General features: G+C 30.9%; 3 protein-coding genes across 6 annotated transcripts in view; 1 reads left to right on the top strand and 2 right to left on the bottom strand.

Moving 5' to 3' along the window:
• The first annotated feature begins 1,975 nt into the window (after nucleotides 1-1,975).
• Nucleotides 1,976-8,091, top strand: LOC114182213 (ABC transporter C family member 10-like). 3 transcript variants are annotated; one of them, XM_085672157.1, is made up of 11 exons: nucleotides 1,977-4,188; nucleotides 4,401-4,721; nucleotides 4,806-4,892; nucleotides 5,031-5,618; nucleotides 5,689-5,853; nucleotides 6,023-6,317; nucleotides 6,458-6,672; nucleotides 6,760-7,065; nucleotides 7,137-7,200; nucleotides 7,378-7,617; nucleotides 7,784-8,091. In XM_085672157.1, exons 1-11 carry the CDS (start codon nucleotides 2,143-2,145, stop codon nucleotides 7,894-7,896), a joined length of 4,440 nt encoding a protein of 1,479 aa, XP_085528283.1. In that variant the 5' UTR covers nucleotides 1,977-2,142; the 3' UTR covers nucleotides 7,897-8,091. The 3 variants fall into 3 exon arrangements, with proteins under 3 accessions (XP_085528284.1, XP_085528282.1, XP_085528283.1); XM_085672158.1 differs by having other exon boundaries at nucleotides 1,976-4,188; nucleotides 4,401-4,892; nucleotides 6,560-6,672; XM_085672156.1 differs by having other exon boundaries at nucleotides 1,976-4,188; nucleotides 4,401-4,892.
• Nucleotides 8,092-14,451: 6,360 nt separating this feature from the next.
• Nucleotides 14,452-24,914, bottom strand: part of LOC114181672 (receptor-like protein EIX2) — a 42,921-nt gene continuing 32,458 nt past the window's right edge. The window contains exon 2 of one of the 2 annotated variants that reach the window (XM_085672173.1): nucleotides 14,452-14,691. The gene's annotated coding sequence lies outside the window, so the exon portion shown is untranslated. The remainder of the gene's footprint in view (nucleotides 14,692-24,914) is intronic. The other variant, XM_085672175.1, reaches the window with a different exon arrangement.
• LOC114181653 (receptor-like protein EIX2) lies at nucleotides 15,236-18,760 on the bottom strand. The gene has a single exon (XM_085672388.1). The coding sequence runs from the start codon at nucleotides 18,612-18,614 to the stop codon at nucleotides 15,252-15,254; it is 3,363 nt and encodes a 1,120-aa protein (XP_085528514.1). The 5' UTR covers nucleotides 18,615-18,760; the 3' UTR covers nucleotides 15,236-15,251.

Genomic DNA, 24,914 nt, shown 5'->3' with positions numbered 1-24,914 from the left:
CAAAAACAGATTACTAACAATAATGATCAATTTAAGTTCTATAATTTATAAATTAAAATTTATTAATAATTAAAATAATTTTAAAAAATTATAATTGACCATTAAATTGATAATTAAAATCATTTTTATCATGAAATGATATTTAAATTAATTACTAAAATTAGTTATTAAATGTTTAATATCTAAATTTGTCTCTAATTAAAAAATTGATATCTAAATTGATTTTTAAACTTTTTTTTAACATTAATCACCTTTTAAATGTTTTTTAAGTGAAAAAATGACCAAGACTTGGTTGATAGAGCTGATGACAACGTAAACATATTTTTCAACTTTAAATGAACTATTTACAAAATCATGTCGTATATAGTGCTTAGTGTTGTTTTTTTCTTATGTTTTATGCTGAATAAATAAAATAAATAAAACTATTACATCAACAAAGTTTATGTCCTTACACATTTATAGCTCAAAAATACTTTATTTTTTCAAATAAATTTTGTAATAAGATTTTTTTTTTCACTCAAATCAACCTAAAATATACAAAGTTATTCACTTCAAATATTTTAATTTAACTTGTAATCATTTTAATAAGTTCATAAAATAAATCATTACTCAAACATAATTTTAGTGTTCTCAATCTTAATTTTTATGATAAACAAGAACTCAGCTGACATAAAAAATAATTTATTTTTTATACCATAATTACTTCTTCAATAATATTATTTTTATCAAACAGTAAGAATTTTCTTAAACAAGTCTCTTTGATATTCTTTATTACATTGTGTTATTTTTATATGTATAATCTCTTATAATATTATAAGATTCCTTTTTGACAGCCATGGGTCAAGGAGAAGGAACACTACAAGAAATCTTGAAAATAATTTCCAGACTTTAAATCATAAATCCTAAAATTAAAAATCCTAAGTGTGAAACACTATCAAAATTTCATCTCTTCAAAAATTGCAAAGATTTGTGAAAATAAATAGTCATGTTATCATATCTATGATGAAACTAAGTGGTAGTAAAGATGTTTTGTGGTTCGTCACATACACAGCCACACACATAAATAAATAATAATAACAATTATAAAAATAATAAATAATATATATAATAATAATATAATATTAATAACAACATTAAATGATATTAATAATAATAATATTAATAATTAATTAAAATAGTAAAATAGTAATTTTAATATGTTAATTTATTAAAAGAAATGATCTATTATATCAATGAAATCATTCATAAATTTTCTTCTTTCCTCTCAAATTCACTCACTTTAGTTTCAAATTTTTTTCTCTCAAATCAATTTTCTTAGAGGAACACACATCTTTAAGTCTGATATACATAGTCCTTGGATAGTTGAATAGGTTTTATTTGCAAAGTTTAGGAAACTTTTACATTTTAATATAAAAATATGTAATATTAATAAATAAGATGTATAAGTTAGATGAAAGTAATTTTTTTAAAAGAGACAAAATTTTAGTACCTTCATAAATAACTGAATGGTTATTAAAGAGTGATATAGTACTATAGTATAAGGTCCATAATACTTTAAAATGAATAAATGTTTATACCTACTTTCCAATTATTATTATTTTTTCTTTATAAATATAAAAGTTTACTCTTCTAATATTTAATTTTTTTCTTTTCTTTCTAAATATACAATAGTTTACCTCTAAGATGGATAGTCAAGTAATGTTTGTAGTGTAAGACTATTATTTTCTTAGTATAAAATTGTAAATTAAGTATAAAGAATACATTTTAAGGGGGTTTAAAGATATAAATCATGTTGCTATTTGGGATAAATATTTTTTATATTATAAAGTATGGTTAAATTTTTTAAATATACAAAGTTATACATTTTAAAGTAATATTACCAGTTTGTTATTTTATATATTTTTTCTTTAAAAATGAACTTGTTAAGGATGATTCTATTTTAGATAACAGTGCAGATACGGTTTGTGGAATAAGTTTCATGGGTTCATCTTTCGGTAGAGTTTGTATTATTCTACTTATTATGACCATTTTTTTGGTTCACTTTCTAAAAGAAGAAACATCAGAACAATCTTTTGTTAAGAAAGATATAACGTTCTTGTCCTTTTCATATCAGAGTTTAAGCGGCAAAGAAAACTTACAGTGATGAAGGATTTTTGGAGCATGGCTTGTGGAGAAACTGATTGTCTCGGGAATGGAGGAAAACCACCCTTCTGTTACGACTTCAAGTTTTTGAAAGATGCTTCTACGTGCACCAACCAATTCTTGATCATTTGCTTTGATGTTTTGCTGCTGATCATACTAGCATTCATTTTGATCCTAAAGTCTTTGTTCAAACCATTTCGTGGTCAGTTTCAGGTGGAAAGATATTCAAACTTGCAGCTACTGTCTGCCATGACCAATGGTTTTCTGGGGTTGTTCTATGTGTTCTTAGGCATTTGGGTTTTAGAGGAGGAATTAAGAAAGAGACACACTCTCTTCCCTCTTAAGTTGTGGTTGGCAGATCTTTTTCAAGGATTCAGATGGCTTGTTGTAGGCCTAAGTGTAAGTCTTCAGTTGAAACAACTTTCAAGATCATGGTTGTGGTTGTTTTCTCTTGTTACGTTATTTGTTTCATTTATTTTCTGTGTTCTATCCATGTCTTACGCAATTAGTAGCAGAAAATTGACCTTGAAGGAAGCTTTAGATTTTCTGTCCTTTCCCGGGTCAGTTTTGCTACTCTTTTGTACTTATAAAGTACATGAACGTGAAGACACTGACGGAGAAATTGATGAAGGCCTTTACGACCCTTTGAATGATCACTGTAGTGAAGTTTATCCAGATAATCATGTGACTCCATTCGCCAAAGCTGGATTCCTAAGTAAGATGTCATTTTGGTGGTTGAATGCATTGATGAAAAGGGGTCAAGAGAAAACACTTCAGGATGAGGATATGCTGAAATTGCGAGAATCAGATCGAACAGAAAGTTGCTACTTGTCTTTTTTAGAACGTTTGAACTGGGAAAAAGGAAAAGAACCATTATCACAATCATCAGTGTTGTGGGCCATAGTTTGGTGCCACAGGAGAGAGATTTTGATGACTGGATTCTTTGCTGTGATCAAGGTACTCGCCTTGTCCACTGGTCCTATATTTCTGGATGCTTTTATATTAGTTTCTGAGGGTAATGGAAGTTTCAAATATGAGGGTTATGTATTGGTTATATCACTTTTCATTATAAAGATCATCGAGTCCCTGTCTCAAAGACTGTGGTATTTCCGCAGTAGGCTTGTTGGAATGAAAGTTAGATCACTCCTTACTGCAGCCATTTATAAGAAACTATTGAGGTTATCAAGTGCAGCTAGATTGACACACTCTGGTGGTGAGATAATGAATTATGTGACTGTGGATGCTTACAGAATTGGAGAATTTCCATATTGGTTTCACCAGTCGTGGACAACATGCCTCCAAATATGTATTGCTATAGTTATACTTTTCCATGCTATTGGAATAGCAACAATATCCTCATTGGTAGTGATAGTTCTCACTGTGCTTTTCAACATTCCGGTAGCAAAGTTGCAGCATAAGCTTCAGAGCGAACTCATGGTGGCACAAGATGAGCGATTGAAGGCGAGTTCTGAGGCTCTTACAAATATGAAAGTGCTGAAGCTGTACGCATGGGAAACTCATTTCAGAAAGGCTATAGAAAGACTAAGGAATTTGGAACTTAAACTTTTACGTTCAGTGCAACTGAAAAAGGCGTACAACCTCTTTCTTTTTTGGGCCTCACCGATTTTGGTCTCTGCTGCTTCTTTTGGGACATGTTACTTCTTGAATATTCCTCTGCATGCAAATAATCTTTTCACATTTGTGGCCACTATACGTCTTGTGCAGGAGCCAATTACAGCCATCCCAGAAGTTATTGGGGTGGTTATTCAAGCAAAAGTAGGATTTGCCAGGATTGTTCAGTTCCTTAATGCACCTGAATTGCATAGTGCAAATTTCAGGAATAAAAGTTTTGATGGCAGTAAAGGGTCAATTACAATCAAATCTGCTGACTTTTCATGGGAGGGTAATGAATCAAAATCAACACTGAGGAACATAAACTTGGAGATTAGACATGGGCAGAAGTTTGCTATTTGTGGAGAAGTTGGCTCAGGCAAATCAACCCTCTTAGCTACAATTCTTGGAGAGGTTCCAATTATAAAAGGAACTGTAAGATTTGATTCCTTGTATGCTTCTATATTATAGAATACACTATTAAATCTTTGGGGTACTGTGTTGATGACATTTCTACTTCATAATCAATAGTTATATTTAGCACATGAATTCAACTAACTAAAGTGCGTACTATTGTTTCTTTTTTTCTTATCCTTCTTTCCAGATGTAATATTAATAGGTGTTTAATTCTGTCTTTTGAATTGCAGATTGAAGTTCAAGGAAAGTTTGCATATGTTTCTCAAACAGCATGGATACAGACAGGTACTATACGGGAAAATATTTTGTTTGGATCAGATTTGGATGCTTATAGATATCAAGAAACACTTCGTAGATCATCACTACTGAACGATTTGGAGTTGTTTCCCCATGGAGATCTCACACAAATTGGTGAGAGAGGAGTTAACTTGAGTGGAGGCCAAAAGCAGCGAATTCAACTTGCGCGTGCTCTTTATCAAAATGCTGATGTATATCTCTTGGATGATCCATTCAGTGCTGTTGATGCACATACTGCAACAAATTTGTTTAATGTAATGTCATCTTCCTTACTTCAAATTTTACATTTATATCTTAACAGTCATTTCTTACTCAAAAATGGCTTTGAAACTTGGCAGGAATACATCATGGATGGTCTTAAAGAGAAAACTGTTTTACTCGTGACTCATCAAGTTGACTTTCTACCAGCGTTTGATTCTGTTTTGGTAATTCAATGAAACAAGGACTTGGTTATGCTAAAGTTCTTTTCTCCGTTTTCTGCACATAACTAGTGATAGTAAATTAGTAATGAACTATAAGTTACTGAAGTTGTTTTTCTTTTTCTTTTTTTTACTTTTCCTCAGTTGATGTCAAATGGGGAAATCTTAGAATCTGCTCCTTATCATCATTTGTTGTCCACAAGCCAAGAATTCCAAGATCTTGTTAATGCTCACAAGAAAACTGCTGGTTCTAACAAGCCTATGAATGTTTCTTCTTCCAAGAGGCCTTCCATATCTGCTAAAGAGATTACACAAGCTTCCAAGGAGAATCAATTAAAAGAGACATATGGAAATCAGTTAATAAAGGAAGAAGAGAGAGAGATAGGAGACACAGGGTTGAAGCCTTACTTTCAGTATCTGAATCAGATGAAAGGCTATATATACTTCTTTGTGAATTCTCTTTGTCTCCTCTTGTTTGTCATTTGCCAGATACTGCAGAACTCATGGATGGCTGCTAATGTTGACAGTAACCAAGTTAGCACATTGCGGTTGATTGTTGTTTACTTCATGATTGGGGCTCTTTCATCTGTTTTCTTGCTGATCAGATCTCTACTTCTAGTTGCCTTGGGCATGCAATCATCAAAGTATTTATTTCTACAGTTAATGAACTCCCTTTTTCGTGCACCGATGTCCTTTTATGACTCTACACCATTGGGAAGAATACTTAGTAGGGTATGTATTTAAATTATTTCTTTCCATGCCATGAATTGTAATAGTATTTTGATAGTAATTTTCTATGCAGGTCTCATCAGATCTAAGCATTATGGATATTGATATCCCTTTTATGATTTCTTATACTGTGGGAAGCGCTATATTCTTCTATAGCAACCTCATAGTTTTAGCAATTATCACTTGGCAAATCTTGTTTGTCACTGTACCGATGGTTTACATTGCAATACGCTTGCAGGTAATGGTATTCTTTGGAAAATACTGTGATACTAAAATGGTGTCTTCTATTTTGACTGGCATTGGGAAAGCTATTTTATCTTTTAGTAACTTTTTATTGATCTTTTAGTGTGTATAATATCAGATATCCATGTTTGGAAACTGAACAAAGTTTTCATTTTTAAAACTAGAAATACTATTTTTCCACTGCAAAAGAACTGATGCGGATGAATGGCACAACAAAGTCTTTTGTAGCTAATCATGTAGCTGAAACTAATGCTGGAGTTGTGACAATAAGAGCCTTTGAAGAAGAAGATCGTTTCTTTGAGAAGAGTCTTGATCTAATTGACATCAATGCTAGTCCTTTCTTCCATAGTTTTGCCTCAAATGAGTGGCTGGTCCAGAGATTGGAAATAGTTAGTGCAGTACTTCTTTCCTCCACAGCACTATGCATGGTTACACTTCCACCAGGGACTTTCAGCTCTGGTGAGACTTCTCATGTTACATGTGAAAGATCATGGATTTTAGCACTACAATTATCTTCATGGTGTTTTTCTTTTATCATCAAACAGTATCATTATCTTTCTTAATGCAAGTATATTAATTTTAAATATCTTTTGTTCTAGGATTCATTGGCATGGCTCTCTCTTTTGGCCTGGCACTAAATATTCAATTAGTATATTCTATTCAGTTTCAATGCAATCTAGCAAATTACATAATTTCTGTAGAGAGGCTAAATCAGTATATGCATGTACCAAGTGAGGCCCCAGAAGTAATAGAAGGAAATCGACCTCCTTCAAATTGGCCGGTTGCTGGTAAAGTAGACCTAAATGACTTGCAGGTAATTGGAACTTACTTAAAATGTGAATCATAATGTTCAAACATGAAATGATATGCTTATGTAATTTTCTTGTTTATACCAAAACAGGTACGATACAGGCCTGATGGACCACTTATACTTCATGGAATCACATGCACATTCGAAGCAGGACACAAGATTGGAATCGTTGGAAGAACAGGCAGTGGAAAGTCCACTCTTATCAGTGCATTATTTCGTCTGGTGGAGGCAGCTGGTGGAAAAATTGTAGTTGATGGCATAGACATATCTTCTATTGGCCTTCATGATTTGAGGTCACGTTTTGGTGTTATACCTCAGGATCCTACTCTTTTTAATGGGACTGTTAGATATAATTTGGACCCTTTATCTCAATACTCTGATCACGAGATATGGGAGGTAAAACCAATCATTCTCTTTATTTTGTGCTTAACTTTTCCAATGTAGCCTAATTTTTGGTCAATATGAAGGTTCTTGGGAAATGTCAGTTACGAGAAGTTGTCCAAGAGAAATTTGAGGGTCTAAACTCCCCAGGTAATAACATTGCCAACATTATGGTAATCAAGGTTTGAAATTTCAGTTGGGTTTTGCCATGATAAATAATATTGTGTGAAATTGTGCAGAAATGAGGTTGATGCAGCCACAGTTGTGGATGTAAACTGTTTTTTTTTGTTTTTCCTTGTTGATAACAACTAGAAAAATGTTATGTAGTTGTTGAAGATGGATCAAACTGGAGCATGGGACAAAGGCAATTATTTTGTTTGGGGCGTGCACTTTTAAGGAGGAGTAGGATACTGGTGTTGGATGAAGCAACCGCATCAATTGACAATGCAACTGATTTGATTCTTCAAAAAACAATCAGGACTGAGTTTGCAGATTGCACAGTGATTACAGTAGCACATAGGATACCAACTGTGATGGATTGCACTATGGTTCTTTCGATCAGTGATGGTAATTTGGATATACTTGGTTTTCTAACTTGGCCTTTATGACTCCGTTATAGAGAAAACAAAGCATATAAATGCGTGGTGTCAATTTTGAAATTTTTGCAATCTTTTATGTTTCGGTTTTGCAAATGCATGCTAGTTTTTTTCATCATTTTACTTTTTTCTTACAGGAAGGTTGGTGGAGTATGATGAACCAACGAGGTTGATGACGAAAGAAGGATCGCTGTTCAAGCAACTTGTGAAGGAGTACTGGTCTCATTTCCAATATGCGGAATCACATTGATCATGCAAAAATGTTCGATTATGTCAATGTTGTTATCTGTCTATCTTTTGCATTGAAGAGGTTTTTGAGGTAATAAAGTAAATGATAACGTGTTACTACTATATAAATAAACTAGGGGAGATCAAGAGGTATTTGTTATATATGTTCTATAAAGGTTATATAACAACTATTTCGGTATTATAAAATATCAATCAATTTACAAGTTTTATATATTTTTATTTTTCCTTATAAGCTGATATCAGAGTTTTAATATATATATATATATATATATATATATATATATATATATATATATATATATATATATATATATATATATAGCTAAGAGAAAAGAGAATACAATACAAAGATGATGAGTGCCAAAAAGATTTAAGACAAAATTTCCACTTTGACGGTCTACATTATGATTATTGGAGTGAGTTGAAGAAATATTTTCTTTGTGCCAAGGATTTATGGAGCTTGATTGAAACTAGTTTTGGGAAGCTTGGTGAAAGGGTTGTTTTGGCTAGTGCAATGTCGCAACAATTGAAGAACACTAAAATAAATGGAAAAAACACATGAAGGATGAGTTAAATCTATTTTTAAAACCTCTTGACACTTTTCACAAATATTGTTTGATTGAGAGGGTCGAGTTCAATTGTTATTTCCATAAGTTAGTTTCTAATTTTACCAAGTATTCTCTTACAAGTCATTTTTAAAAGAATATTTTAATAAAAGATGGAGAAGTCAAGTTGGTACATTACATAACCTAGAAATCATATTGAAAATCTGATAAGAAACTTGAGACTTTTTAGAAGCTCAGGAAGATTATAGGAGTGTTTAATCTCAATAAAATAAATTAGCTGCATATTACAGGAAGGGAATGAAGAGGCCTTTGATGACTTGTGTCATAAATTAGGAGATGGAGCCCTCTTTAGCAAAATGTTAGGAGTTGTAAAGAAAGAGGGGAGAATGAAAAAGAATGGTTCAAGAACGCAACTATTCCCTTGTCAAATAGTGTCTAAAATTTACTCTTAAATTAAATATTAGTTGAATATTGTGATTAGAGACCTTGACATTACCATTTTAAAATGCTGATATCACATTAAAGTAAGACTGAAAATGTTAAATAAGAACTTAGGTCATAAGAATAAAGAAGGTATTTTTTTAACTTAAAAATATATATTTTTACCAACAACTAAATAAAATATTAATGCGTATGTCTCATAAAAAGAAGCCTTAAAAGTGATATTAAGACATTGAAACCCACCAAAATTAAATTAAATTAAAAATTATAGAAGAACTTAATATAGAGATACTTTATTCATTCATAAGTATATTTAAATAATTGATTCATAGTAATTGACAAAGTAAGTAATATTAAAAAACTGAAAAATTGTCTATACTTAAGTAACTGTTAAAAATTATTATTTCCTAAGTTTCAGAATGGAGAATTAGATTCTGTGACAGTAGAAGATACCTTGGGTAAAAAAGCCATGACAAATTAAGTTTCTCTTTTCAACTGTTTGTCTTTTGTTGCAACACCGACTTCTGATAACATAGATAAGAATATATTATTAAAAAAATTTATATTTTATGAGATTTTTTTTTAAAATTTGTTAAAATAATTTGTAAGAAAATATTTTTTTTAAGAATTTTAATTAATAGATAATTTTATCGTTAATAATTATTTTTTACAAAATTATAAAATTCATAACTATTATTTACAAAAATTCTGTAGTGAAAAGTCTTTTAACAAATTTTACAAAAAAATTGATAATAATTCTCTGTAACTTTTTTCCATAACAAAATTTATAAATATTTTTTATTAAAAAGAATTTAAAATAAAATTAAAAAGAAATATGATTTTTTTAGCGGTGATAAGAATATCAATTTACAGTTTATTAAAATTGGTTTAATTTTGTGGCTCTACGATCTTTAATTATTGAAAATGACACGATACGATTTAATAATAGTGTAAACATCCATAATTATTTTATTAGTGTATTTAAATGAAACTCTATTAGTATTACATAATATACTAAATAAATGTGCTACTTTTATTAAATTAATTAACTAAAACTATTAAGCAAAATATGATATTTAAGATTAGTTCGAATATATTATAATCATTCCTAAATTAAATCATTGTTTATCTAATTTTATATTATAAAATAAATTACAAAAACTCGAATAAAAGCTATCTTTACAAAGAATTAAACATCTTAAACTCTTTTGTTCTTCATGTTGAAAAGTATAATTGATAAATGTCACCAATAGGTGTTTTTGTTTTGTATATGTTGTGGTTTTTTTGTCCCCTTGGGTGTGTTTTTCTTTTTTATTGACGTAGATTATCTTTTAGAAACTCAAACGAAGGTTACAAACTTTGAATGATCAATGCAAATTAGAGAGATGAAAAAAATAAGCATCATCCTGTATTCAAATACGTAGATGCAATTATAGTTTCTGGATATATGTTATTGGAAATGTTGGTATAAATTGTAATGTAAATTTAGTCTTGGATGAGGTTGTTGTTCAATATTATGACAAGAATATTTTTCAAACAGAAGAGTTATATTATATTTTTTTTATTTTTCTTTTTTATATATTACCTTGTGAATAGTTTGGGACAACCAAATTATCTTTATTTAATATTTTTTTTTTTGATAAAAAGAACACAACTATTAAAAATAAGACTTTATTAACTATTTCATAGTATCAATATATAGATAGATAAGAATTCAACAAAGGCTTGATTCCACTGATCGACAAAACGGTACAAGATACAAAATTCTCAACACAATACGTTAATACTTCTTGAACCCTAGAAGAAGCGTATAAGACAATGCGAAAACCCTATTGCGTAACTCTTGAACCCTACCAAAAGAGCAAGAAAATTACAAGACAAGGTTAAAGAACAAAACAACTTGAGCAATGATTGACTTAGAACTCCCACAAATTCTTAGACGAAGACCATCTATGCTATTCTACTCAAAATCTCCTCAAGAATGTTTGATCTTGCTAGCACCTCATTATCACACTCACTTCGGCTCTTCATGCAACTAAATTGTTTATATGTAGCTTTATTATATGATACATTCAACCAATTTGATGTAACAATTGGTTTCACTTAATTAGTTAAATCAGTTGATCGGTAATATTAATAAGTTAAAATGTTCATTGTATATGTTCTAGAAACTAAGAACATTTTCGGTTAAAACTAATTTTAGTACACTAAAAAACTAACCTGAGATCATCACTTTGACAATCAAACTATCATAACAAGCTGAAAGTAAAAAATAACAAGTTAAAATATTATAGTAAACATTTTAACATATTTTTATTTCACTTTTAGTTTATTAAGATAGACTAGTTTATCAAATGTGATTTCAACCAAACATTCTATCATAGATTAAGACAACTTACATTAAACACACACTACAAGAAAATTTTTAATTAACAATCAATTTAGTGACCAAAATTTGTTAGTTACTTTAGTGACCAATTTAGATACCAATTTATAAAATCAAAATTATTGGTTACTAAAATTGTCACTATTATGAATAAAAAATTATAATTTGTCTCTAAATTGATCTTTCAAATTTAGCTACCGAGGTTTTGACTACTACAGGAATTAGTTTATAAATTGGTCACTAAACATTAGCTATCAAAATTTTGGTTACCAAAGGAATAAGTTTCTAAATTAGTTTTTAATTAATTACACTACAAGAAAATGCTTCATTAATAACAAATTCTAGTGACCAAAAGTTGTTAGTCACTATAGTGACAAAAAGTTGTTAGTCACTGTAGTGACCAATTTAGATACCAATTTAAAAAATAAAAAATTATTGATTACTAAAATAGTCATTATTATGAATAAAGTATTGTTATGGTGACAAATGTTTTTGAATGTCGGGTTTCGACACTAACGTGAAATTGACATCTTCTGATATGACGTCGGAGTTTACTCAAACCTCAAAAGTAAAAAAAAGCTGACGTCAAAAGTCATTTTTGTGGTAGTTAATCTTTGTTCTTTGTATGATTTTGATAAAGTAATGCATTATAATTTTTTTAGTGTAAAAAAGAAGATTTCATTAGAGTTTAAAAAGTTCAAGTAAACATACATTTAAAATATTTTTAATTTAAATATTTTTTTCCTGACATATTTTTTAAAAATATCTTAAATTTTTATCAACTAGATAGCATTGATGTTTACAAATTTAATAAATGGTTTGACTCTTATAAAATTTTATTTGGTATTTTAATTTAAAATGTATACAATTATAATTTATTTCTAAATATTTGATACTGAAGAAACAATAATGATCTCCTTTTAATATTGAGTATTTGCTAAAATTTTGTTTCATTTATGTAATTTTTTATTGTTTTATAAAAATTATTTAATTGATATTGTAACAATAAGATAGCGGGTATGGATACGAGTACGAGTACTCACCCGTTACCTGATGGAGATGGGGATGGGACAAAATTTGATACCCGTTGTAGTTGGTATGGGGATGGGGATGCATTTTTTTTCTCTGGAGATGAGGATGAGATAGTGAAACTCATCCTCATCTCGCCCCAATGTCATCCCTAATCTCCATCCACACTTACTCCTTTAGAACTTATCGCAAATCTCAAAATGACACCAGATTTAAGACAAGTTGAAAATGTTATAATTGTGTAGCACAATGTTCGTGTATGAACAAAAACCAAGAGTGGGTGAATTAGTTTAATTAATAAAATTTAATGTTATAAAATCTTTCCAAATTTTATTGTTTCAATTAAAAATGATTTCCTTTAATGTAACTGTAAATTAACAAAGAAAGTAGGGAAAAAGAAGATCGACATAAGATATTTTATACTGATTTAGATCAAAAGACTCTACGTCCAAATGTTAATCTTTCTAAGGATCGATTATCTAAACACTAAAAATAAACTGAGATTACAAATATGAGTAAGAGCAGTTTAGGATAGAAAGCACCTCTCTTGAAGCCACAAGAGATGAAAGACACCTCCCTTTAAATCCACAGACACCTCTATTGAGTTCCACAAAGGATGAAGACACCTCTCTTGAATCACACAAAATATGAAGAAACACTTTTCTTGAATCCACAAGGAATAAACACTTCCTTTGAATCACACAAAGGATGAACAACTTCTCCTAGCAACAATAACAATACTCAATCACACAAGAACCTACTTGATGAAAGTTATCGCTCTACTTGCACGAGGTTTTTCAAAGCTTTCAAAGCCTTTCCACAAAAAGTTCTCAAGTACTTAGACTTCTCTAACTTCTATTTTTGTAAAATGAACTAATAAGAGGAAAAATATCTTGGAGTGAATGAATTTCATAACATGTCAAATAATCAGAAGAGATAAAAAATAAAAAGTGTTTAGTGTGTGTGTGTGTATGTATATATATATATATATATATATATATATATATATATATATATATATATATATATATATATATATATATATATATAAGGTTAATTAATAAACTATGAGTATTTTAATAATTTAAGCGGGGATGGAGATATGGTGAGGATGTGTATTATTGCAGGAATAGGGATAGGGATGGGGCGGATATGTACATTCGCATCCCCATCCTCATACCCAATTGAAAAATTCAAATATTTCCCATACCCATATTCAGTCAATACGGGAATTCTCCCGTCAAAACGAAGATAGGTTCAGATAACACCCATGGGATGGATTTATTTACCATGGCTAATGAAGATAAGGCAAAGACAATTAGGGAATGACCTATACGTGATAGTGTAAATGAGGTAATAATAGTAGAAGAAATTTTCTTATTTCAAAATTCTAATTTTAATGTAAAATAACATTATGACAATAGGTTAAATGTAAATGGCACTATGCATGTATATATTCAATTTCTATATATGTAGTCAATGGATGTTAAAGTACAAATTATTACATATGAAAAATTAGGTCAACTTCGCCTATTTTAGTCCAATCCGTCGTTTGTCTATCAAAAACAGATTGGGCCGAACTAACCCATCAAGCAAAAATGAGTCACTATTGACAATTTGTTCGACATACAAAGAGTTAACGGGTCACGCCGATCCGTGACCCTTTTTCTTTTTATTTTTTTAAATTTGTTATAAATTTTTTAAATATTTTATTTTCAAATTTTTTTTATATATACATATAAATGATTATTAAAAGTATATATAATCATGTAAAAATTTTCTAAACTTTTAATTGATTGGTTAACGAATTTAGTTAGATAAATTAAAATAGTTATTGCATTTACATGTTAAATTACTCTATTATAGCTAATAATTGGAACTTAATTTATAAGTGATAAAGAATTAAATTAAATACTATTATATATTTACACTTTAAAAAATATAATATAGAAATATTAATCTTTTAAATTCTTTTTTATTAATATTTTAATTAAAAAATGGACCAACAGACCATGTTGGGCCAAACTGAACTGACGCCGACAGGATCCATCCCACTTTGAACGGGCTGCCCGACCTGTTTTGTCATGCCTACAAATTATTGCTACAACTCATTTTTAAAATGGAATGGAAAAGCTTCACATTTTAGATATTCATATTATTGACTTAAGAATAAAATTACAAATAGATTATACAATTACAACGACCAAATCCTTAATCATCAAAGAGTGATTTTTCAAGTCTTTACTTTAAAATAGAACTTGTCATATTTTATATTACAAACTTCAACCTTCAAATCTTGCACTCCAGCAATCTATAATGCTTTCATCTCAGAACGGTGTCTCCAAGAAAATCGATTTAAACTGCAAATTCTGTGCTAAAATTCATATGATAGAATTAGTAATGATGAGAAAAAAAAAATTGAAGTCTTAGTGATAAACTAAAGGAAAACGAAAATATAAAAACTCATTAGAGTACAGAAAAGTGTATAACATTTTAGCATTTTAAAATGGAGTAAGCATAATTCATCTGAAAACATGAAAAATTCTAAAAACAGAGCATACTATCTATAATTTATTTACACTACCAAAAACATTTCTTTCATGGAAAAGGACTACCATTAGTAAAGCCATGAATAGAAGAATAGGATATAATCAATGTCTAATTTAATTGATGAAATCCAATGTGTGGCTGAGAGAAAGAGACATACAAGTAAGAGACATGAACCAATGGAAGTACTTTTAAATATACTATTAGCAAGGATAAACAACTAAATAAGTAAATTCTAACAACTACATTCATGGTAAGCGAACATGTCAATTTATTTTTAGAATCATTCTCCATTTAAAATTAAAACTAGTTACTCATTTACTTAACTCACGGAGAGAAATAAATACTATAAAATTCAAAGAAAGAAGTTATAGAATTATGTACCTCTTAGTCTGTGAGCCACCTTTGACACTTTGCTATCTTCAGTTCAACCATTAGAAGTAGATAATCTATCAGTCTGTTCAAGAATCTCAAGTAAGCAATTCTCCAAGGTTGCCAAAGTAGTAATGGTCCTAATAAGCCCCAAAAGCCTGTGAAAAATCCTATCCCCAAACTCATGTATAATGCTTCATAGAAAACAGAATCTTCTCCATGGATTGTTGCTTCTTGGAGCTTTACTGATGTTTGATCTCCAACACAACTCTTGTTAAGTTGTTCACCACAAAGATCAATATTTCCTTCAAAACAAGAGCCATCAAATGTATCAAAGTGTCTTGCCGATGGGATTCTTCCAGAAAGAGAGTTGTGTGACAAGTCTAACTTTTGGAGAAAATTCATTTGAGAAATAGAAGAAGGAATTCTCCCATCGAATTGATTTCTTGATAGGTCAAGCGATTCAAGTGAATTTAAATTTCCAATCTCGGAAGGAATTTCTCCATTCAAATTGTTTCTTGATAAATTCAAAGAAACTAATCCGAGCATATATGTAATCTCTTTTGGTATTTTACCTGTTAAATTGTTACATGAGAGATCAATGCTACGAAGAGTCAATTGGGGATGTCTGAAGTTGTGTTCCATTCCTTTCCACATCCATGTTATGCGAAGCGTATAATAACTGTAATTGGAAATGCCATAAATTCCATAGTAAGTACTATTGTACCAATGCACACGATTCTCAGTTTCAGTTTCGTTGATGTTGTTTCCAGACAATGCAGTAAAATTGTTTAAGCAAGTTGGAATTCCTCCTGATAAGTTATTCCTTGAAAGATCAAACAATCGAATACGCTTCAAATAACATAGAGGACAGGTAAGATTTCCAGAGAAGTGATTCCCTCGCATGATCAAGATTATCAATTGCTGCATGCTTTCTCCAACCCATGATGGTATTGGACCGGACAACATATTCTCGCTCACATCCAGCATAATTAGATTGTTGCAATTCTTCAAAGAGGAAGGCAATTCACCCATTAAACTATTGTTTCGCAAAACTAAAGCTTCCAATTTAACAAGGGTGCCCATGGATATAGGAATGTTTCCAGTCAATTCATTGTTGCTTAAATCAAGAAACAATAATTGGTCTACAGTTTTCCAACAATCTAGAGGTTGCCCCTTTATTTGATTATATGATAAATCTAAAGTGGCCAAGTTTGCAGCTACCCCGTTTCCACATAAGAAATCTGAAAATTTATTTTGAGAGAGTAACAACTCGGAAGCTTGTAATAAAAATAATGGAACTTTTCCCTCAAATTTATTTGAATTTAAAATTATAGATGGTCTGAAAGGAAGCTTCAATTGAATGTTAGGGATTGAACCAGTGAGATTATTTTGAGCCATATTCAACACGTACATAGTTTTCAACTTATTCCAAAACCATTCTGGCACATATTCACTTATGCCACTATCAGATATATCGAGAACCATTAACGAATTTTGAGTTTGGAGCCAGCTAGGAAAAGTCTTACCTAGCTTGCAAGAAGCTAAAGCCAAGTAAGTTAATTGAAAAGGGGGAATCCAAGTAGAGACAAATTTTAGAGACAACGAATTGTATGACAATGATAAGACATATAATTTGGAAAAATTAGAAAGATGAGATTCACTGACATCACCCTCTAAAGAATTCCCTCCCAGTGATAAAACTTCTAACTCAGATAGCAGTTTGATGCTCTCAGGTATCTGTCCAGTAAGTTGGTTATAAGATAGCTTCAATTCCCAAATTATTTGTCTGCTGCACCATGAAGAATTTTGAATGAAGCTCGGAAATTCACCATTTAACTTGTTATTTGAGAGGTCTAATCCCTGTAACCTACACATGCTCCCAAAGAATGATGGAACCTTTCCTTGTAGTTTGTTATTAGAGATATAAAGATATTCAAGAGAGTTCATCGATTTCCCAAATTCATCTGGAATGGAACCTTCCAAGAAATTATAACCAAGGTGAAGGGTACGAAGATTGGTAGTGACATTAGAAAGCCAGAGAAATACAGAGTACGATCTTAACAAGTTGTTTGAGAGGTCAATGTGGAGAAGAGAGGACAAAGAATTCGTTGTGGGAGTAGATGAAATAAGGAAATTTCTATCTATCAGACTGCTGCTTCGTAGATGAAGCTCTTGGAGTTTGGAGCTGATATTAGAATTTCCTAGAGACATTGATGATGCTAGATTACTATTAGAGAGGTCAAGGATCTTAAGAGATGGAAAATTTGGACACAGAGAAGGTGACAAAGAGATACTATTATGAGGAAGATAAAGCTCTTGAAGATGAAGGCCAAAGTTAAACAACAGTTGAAGTGTTGATGAGGTCAACATATTAGAAGAGAGATCAAGGATGGTAAGAGAAATGGAATTGTTGGAAGAACGAGAATGAAACAAAGATTGAATATCAACATCTAGAAGATTACACTCAGCTAGCCTCAACTCTGTTAAGTTAGGAATGATCTTACTAATAGTTTGTAGCCACTGGCGAGAGGAGCCAAGATTATGTAATGAAGTGAGTTCAAGTACGGTTAAGGAATGGAGAGAAGACAGCCACTGTGCATCCTTAGCTTTTATATCAAAATTGCCACCCAGCCGAAGAGTATGCAACAATGAAAGATTCCCAACTTGGGAAGGGATTGCTCCGGAAAGAGAATTGGAGGTATTGAACCTCGTAATCTCTCCATAATTACATCCAATACTGAGATATTGTAGCTTTTTGAGATTCCCAATTTGAGATGGGATTTTTCCAGAAAGATAAAATCCTCCAAGATCAAGATACTGTAACAGTTTGAGATTCCCAATCTGAACAGGAATTTCTCCCCAAAGATAATTGTCCCTAAGATTTAGATAGCGTAGTTGTGAAAGATCTCCAAGTTTGGAAGGAATCCTCCCCGCAAAGTAAGAATTGGAGAGACGGAGATATCTTAAGTTTGTGAAGGCCACGAAGTCTGGAATATAAGCCCCAGCAAAATAATTATGGCTGAGATCTAGATGTTCAATATATTGCAAGTGGATCAATGAGGAGACATTGATCGCACCTCTCGAATACAGTGTGTAGTCGTTGTTTCCATGAAGATCAAGTTGTTGTACATGACCTGTTTGATGGTTGCAGAGAATGCGTTTCCATTTGCAGCAATCTGTATTATTGGTCCAAGTCGACAGCATGCCAAAGTCATTTTTGATGCCTTGTTTGAAGCTGAGGAGTGCTTGTCTCTCCCTCTCTATGCACTGTGCTTCACCACTTACACTTGAGTTTTTCAATGTAACAGTACTTCCTGAGGCAAGCAAAGAAAGCAAGAGAACAATATAAAATATTTTCAGAAAATAAGCACACATTATAGTTTTTCTGATATCAGATAATTCTAACAGAGAGCAGAGTAAAGAAGAGTAGTATAATGCAAATGATTCAGTTCTTTTTTTCTTTCACCTGTGATGTTTAGAATGCTCCATGCCTTCATTTATATCCTTAATTGTACGGAGGGGTGGTGGCTTTCTAAAGACCAGTAAAAGAGAGAAAGTCTCAAAATTGATCTCATAAAAGAAATAATAGTTCATAGATATGGAAAATTATTATTATTTTAGCACAGAATGTTGACCGCTTCAACTTACTTTCATAATACTTTAACATAGTTTTTCATATTAATTAGATCTATAGTATACGCATTACAAACATGTATTTATTTTTATGTAACTAAAATTTGAAATAAACAAATATTGTTCATAGAATTGATTCAGAACAAACAATCTAAATTGTCATATGGAATGTGGTTAGCAATAGTAGGGAAAATATAGAAACATAGGAATGGGGTATTTTTAAACATAGGAAAGTTGATCCTGAAGAGATATTTGCTCTTGCTCAGGTAACAGCTTGGGTTTGGATGAAACATAAAAGTCCATATGTTATGTTCTCTTATAGTGATTGGTTTCTTTCTCCTTATGTATGCTTAAAATCTTTGTGATATGATTAATTGCTGTGTGTTTAAGTGTGCCAGGCAAGCTTATACAAGTCATTATTGACGAAGGGACAAAGACAAATCACAAATACAATAGTACATGTTGATTAATCTCCTTCGGGTCAGAAGTGAAATTGCCCACACTAGTGCAGTTTTGGCCTTTTAACTCGCGTTATAGGCCTCGGTTGTCGCTTAACTGAAGCATAAAATGGCGCGGTGGCAATTTTACAATTTTTTTCAACTTTTATGCCTCGGTTCATTAGAAAACCGGTGCCAAAATATCTAATATGCCTCGGTTTTGAAGACTCGAAGCCTAAAAGTTTGCTAATATTTCAAAAATGCCATTATAGCAATGACATTTGGCCTCGGTTGTAATTGAACCGCTGCCAAAAACTATTTTTTGCCTCAGTTAAAAATGAACCGAGGCCAAAAAGTATTTTCTGCCTCGGGTGGAATTGAACCGCTGCCAAAAATCGGTTTTCTGTCTCGGTTAAAAATTGAACCGAGGCCAAAAGGTTCATTAGGGTTCAAAAATCGCGAATCACTTTTTTTCCTCTTCTTCCTCGCGTGCACGTTCTCTCTCTCAGCCACCCACCTCCACTACTGTTGTTGCACTCCGACCACTCACAACTACTATACGTTTGGCTCATTCGTGTTCTGGCTTGGCGAAGTGCGATTTGGGGCTCGCGAAGTGGGCATCAGTTCGTTGTGTTACAGGTGCGTGGTAGATTGGTGTTGTGCGTGGATGGAGATCTGTCGTTGATGGTGGCGAGACGTGTAGGTGGCGGCAACGTGAAGAAACTTGTCATTGCGAAGGAGGTGGTTTCACGATTTGGAGGAGGAGACGCGATTTAGGGTTTGTGATTTGCTGCAGATGGTTGATTTTTGTTTGCATTTATGCAAGTGTGATGTTCACATTTTTGTGTATGAAGAACATGGAGGTTCCATGGTGGTTGCACGATTCAAAAATTTCTCTTACGATGAAGGAGAAGACTGCAGTGGCTACGGATCTTTCATTTTGAGTTTCAGATCTGGCGGTGGTTGATGGAGTTGTGGTGTAACCATGGTGACTACCTAGGGTTTTTGGTGGAGAAGATAGGCAGAGAAGCACATATGGCCTCGGTTCTCAGCAGAACCGAGACAGAATATGGAGCTTCTGCTTCGGTTGAGACCCGAGGCAAAAAGATAACCTTTTTGGCCCCGTCTTAATATGCCTCAGTTCTAGAACCAGGGCAAAATAACAAAAATAACCGCTGCCAAAAGCCCTTCCTGCACTAGTGCCAGTTTGACAAATGCAATGAGAATGAAATGTATTAAGCGTACTTAATCTTTCTTGTTCTCTTGGAGGGCCATTTGGATGCATTTATCCTCCTTCTATGAGGTGGAGGACGTGTTCAGACGTTTAAAGTATTGACATTAGGAAGAATGTGGTCTGATTAATGTATACTGTTATTATACTATTCAGAGATTTGGTAGGGGTCTGTGTTTTAGGTAGGCATACTTTTTGCCCCCTTTGTTTTGTGGATCACAAAGTTATTCCAAATTGTGATCATCTAGTTTTGAATGGTCTTTTGTTTTGATGGAGCCATGATGCTAAGCTATTGCATCTATTTGTCCAAGTTCTACTTTTTTGTATAAGAGTTAGAGTATCCTTAAGTGCTCTATTTAATTTATTTTATTATTTGCTGATAAAAAAAAATCTAAATTGACATATAAAATTATTTTTAATAGTTGACTTTTTTTTTAAAATTTTAAATTTAAATTTGTAGATTGAAAGAGATTGTGATGAAACGGAGCTAATAGGGAGAAAGATAAAAAGAACAAGTAGTTTAATATATATATATATATATATATATATATATATATATATATATAATTTATACATAATAAATAATAATATATTATATAAAATAATAAATAATAAAAATAATATATCAATTTTTACTAACAAAATAATAATCTTATATTTTAATATATTAAAATATATTTATCATATCAATTAAATTACTTAACAACTCTCCCAAATTTCATCTCAAATTTACTCGTTTTCTTATTCAAATCTCTTAAAAAAAATATAATTTATCCACTCAATCCATCAAAACCATTCTGAATTCATCCACACATTCTCTCTAAACTCTATTTATCCAGAGGAGAGTAACATATCTTCCTCAAATATCGTAAGATATCAATATTTTTATATAGACATATAAATATTTTAGAATGTGAAATATATAAAATATATTAAAATAAAACATAAATAAATTATATATTAAATTATATAAATATTAAAAAATTAGGGGTCAAAACCTCTCTCTATCACTATGATAATCCGTCCATGCCAAAAAAAACACGTTTTATGACCGGTAAAATTGACTTAGTCTTTTCTTAATTTTCTAACATATTTATTAGAAAAATAATAATTTAATAAAGTTTTTTTTTAAATTTTTGACAAATTACCTGTTTAGATAAAAGAAAATATTATTTTATTAGTTTATTTTAATTAAAAAATAAAAAATTTATTTATTTTAATTTTATTTATAAAAATTTTGCCAAATTTATTAAAAAGAAATTGTCAAAAATAATTTTCCTATTTACAAGGTGAAAAATTATGTAAATCAATCACATCAGAACTAAATAAATTTGACTTAAGAAACGAGAAAATATTGTTAAAGTTGAATTATAATGAGAATCAGAGTTTCAATTTCTAAATTTTGAATTCTAAGTGAACTCGACACATTTAGCACGTCTCCGGAGCATCATTAAATATAATTGTTCTTCTTATGATATATATTTATATATCGTTTTTAATTTTTATCTAGATTTACTTATTTAATAAAAATTATGTGGAACCTTCTTTATTTATATTGGTGGATAAAAAATATATATTTATTTAAAACACAAAAGAATTAAATTAAATTTAATTTAATTTAATTTTAGGGGTATATATTAATTCATTCATGAAACCGTCGATGTCATGTCTATGTATTCATCAATGTTGACTTGGATGTTTGTTGTTTTCTCATTTTTCTAACTTACTTTACAAGGTAGAAAATTAGGAAATCAATCACATCAGAAATAAATAAATAAATTTCTCTTACAAAGAAAAAAATATTAATTTATATAGCAATAAGAATCTCAATTTCTAAATTTTGAATTATGATTTATCAATAATAGTAAACATGGCAAGTATGTTGACAGAGCTTTATCCACTAAATAAAGTAGTTCTTTCTAATATAAATTATATATCTTGGTAGTTTTTTTATCTCAATTTATTTATTTAATAAAAAAACATGTCAAAGACGTATTTGTTTATTGGTGAATGAAAAAAAGTCTATTTATTCAAAACATATGAGAATTGAATTAAACTGTATAATTTAATTTTGAGAGTGTATATTAATTCATTCATTCATCCATACAGAATTAATATGTTGATAGGTTACAATAAATACATAAAAGATATGAAATGTTAGATATGTATTTATTAAAAAGATATATCTACATTTGGAATAATTCATAACGCAAACTCATTTACACCGTCTACCATATAAACAAAGAAAACAATATAGAAAAAGCCAGCAAATCAGTTAGATGATTAATAAGAAAAAATTAAGGAAAAAACAAGTAGAATAGTCAATGATTTAAAAAAGAAAAAAATTCCCAACAATCTCTGTCTACCATTGTGCATAGAAGGTTTCTTTTCAAAGGGTTTTTAAAAATCATAGTTTCAAACACACTTACTAAACATAGATACAAATTTTTTTATCTTCTCTGACGTTACCCTTTCTAGATTTTCAGTTGAATCATCGGAAACACTAAAAAGATCTAAAAATTGTTCTCTTTTTCTCTTATGAAACTTCAATATTTTTTCCGCTCAAAACTCATTAATATCCTGAAAAGGTAATTCCCATCGTTCTCATTAACGATTACTTTTGAAGTAATAGTAATGTACTATAAATGGAACTTTAGGTCTAACCCGTATTCACTGTGCTAATCACATATACATAGCAAAATATGTACATATGGGTCTTCCTTCACGAGGGCTTTTAAGACTTCCGTCTTCAGCTCTATCATTTAAACTCTTGTTTTCTACTTTTTATTAGTTATATTAGTGTTAAGGTTTGTCAATAAAATCAATTTTTTCATATCTTTTATTTTGTTTAATCCTCAAATTTATGTTGTTTTTGTATGGTTTTGTATTTTAGTTATTTTATGTTTTTTTACTTCTAATCTTCATTATGAGTGTGTGAAATAAAATAATAGGAAGCAATTATGATGGAGAAAAACAAGTTGAAACTCAAGAAAGCAAGATTGGACAAGAAAGATTGATTTTTAGACAAATACCCATGTCGGGGACACCGAAATCAAACCCAACACTGCAAACATAGAAAAAGGACTCACCTATAGAGGTATATACTGCCTTGGACCACCTCGGGAAGGCAAAAAAACGACCATTGAGCGTCAGGCTGACTCGCTAGACAAAAATAAGGCTCACCCAACGAGTTACATGTCTGAGAACGTTGATTTTAGGCCTTGCTAGGCGAGAATGAAGCCGTTGGGCGAGAATATCAACCCCAATACGTGAATATGGTTATTTAATCATGTTTCTATGAGAGTTTTTAGAGATTCCTCATTTTTCATGAATAGAAACACCTTGGGTGCTTGGGAGAGACTCTTGGTGACTATTAGAGTTGGTAGAAAACTCTCCCTTCTCTTTTTTGGGTTTCCTTTTTCATCCATGGAGGTTTTACCCCTTTTGGGTTGGAGAGGATGATGGGCTACGAAATTGAAGACGGAGATGCGAATGGAAGGCGCAATTGGAGCATGGAGAAGTATTCATGAACCTGGGGAGAGGGATTGTTTATACTTTATGTTTCTAATCTCTTCCCTATTCTTCAATTTTGTAAAACCCTAGGTTCTCCACCATGGAAAGCAATTTCTATTTGTTGAGATTAGATGTAAAACATTCAATTCTTGTGTAAAACTATATTGTTAATATGTATATATATATATATATATATATATATATATATATATATATATATATATATATATATATATATATATATATATATATATATATACACACTTTTCCAATTCAAGTTAGTATTTGATTTCCATGCTCAATGCTTGATTTGTGATTCTTGAGGTGTTGGGAAACATCTTGAGAATCTAGACTTGAAATTAAATACCTGATGGATGCTTGTATCTAGGAAAAAAACTTGGTTCATTAGTAATTTTATATTATTGAAACTAATGCATGATTTCACTTGTTGAAGATTCAAGGGATTGAAACTTGATGAGTGATCATAGGCTCAAAGGCTCTAGGAATAGGATTTGAGTATTCTTGTGAATTGATTTTATCATGAATATGGAATTGAGATAATTTAGGATGCATGGGAATTAAGTGGTTGAAGTCTAATCTTGAAATGTAAATGCATTATGTTAATTTCTTGTTGCACATCAACTGTTTGATAAAAATACAAAAGGAGTTTCCATTGTGTTTGTGTGAATTTTGTATCTAATTGAGTCGTGAATTGCGAGAGTTGTCATGCGTTGCACAAGTCCCTTGAGAGAGAATGATAAAATACTTATTACTTGCTATGTGCGACCGGTGCACTTGCCGTGTTGGCTTTTCACTTCTTTCTTTATGTTGTTTTGATTCTGGATCTATTTGTTTACTGAG

The sequence above is a fragment of the Vigna unguiculata genome, chromosome 4 (assembly GCF_037176805.1).
Source record: "Vigna unguiculata cultivar grain cowpea cultivar isolate G323 ecotype 2 chromosome 4, ASM3717680v1, whole genome shotgun sequence".
In the NCBI taxonomy this organism is placed as follows: Eukaryota; Viridiplantae; Streptophyta; class Magnoliopsida; order Fabales; family Fabaceae; genus Vigna; species Vigna unguiculata.
Note: the sequence above shows the minus strand (reverse complement) of the source record. Positions and strands in the feature narration are given on the sequence as shown.

Coding starts and splice junctions, on each gene's coding strand:
- LOC114182213 (XM_085672156.1), top strand. CDS start 2,143: ATGAAGGATTTTTGGAGCATGGCTTGTGGAGAAACTGATTGTCTCGGG. Junction 4,189..4,400: donor TTCCAATTATAAAAGGAACT/GTAAGATTTGAT, acceptor TTTGAATTGCAG/ATTGAAGTTCAAGGAAAGTT. Junction 6,673..6,759: donor TAGACCTAAATGACTTGCAG/GTAATTGGAACT, acceptor ATACCAAAACAG/GTACGATACAGGCCTGATGG.
- LOC114181653 (XM_085672388.1), bottom strand. CDS start 18,614: ATGTGTGCTTATTTTCTGAAAATATTTTATATTGTTCTCTTGCTTTCT.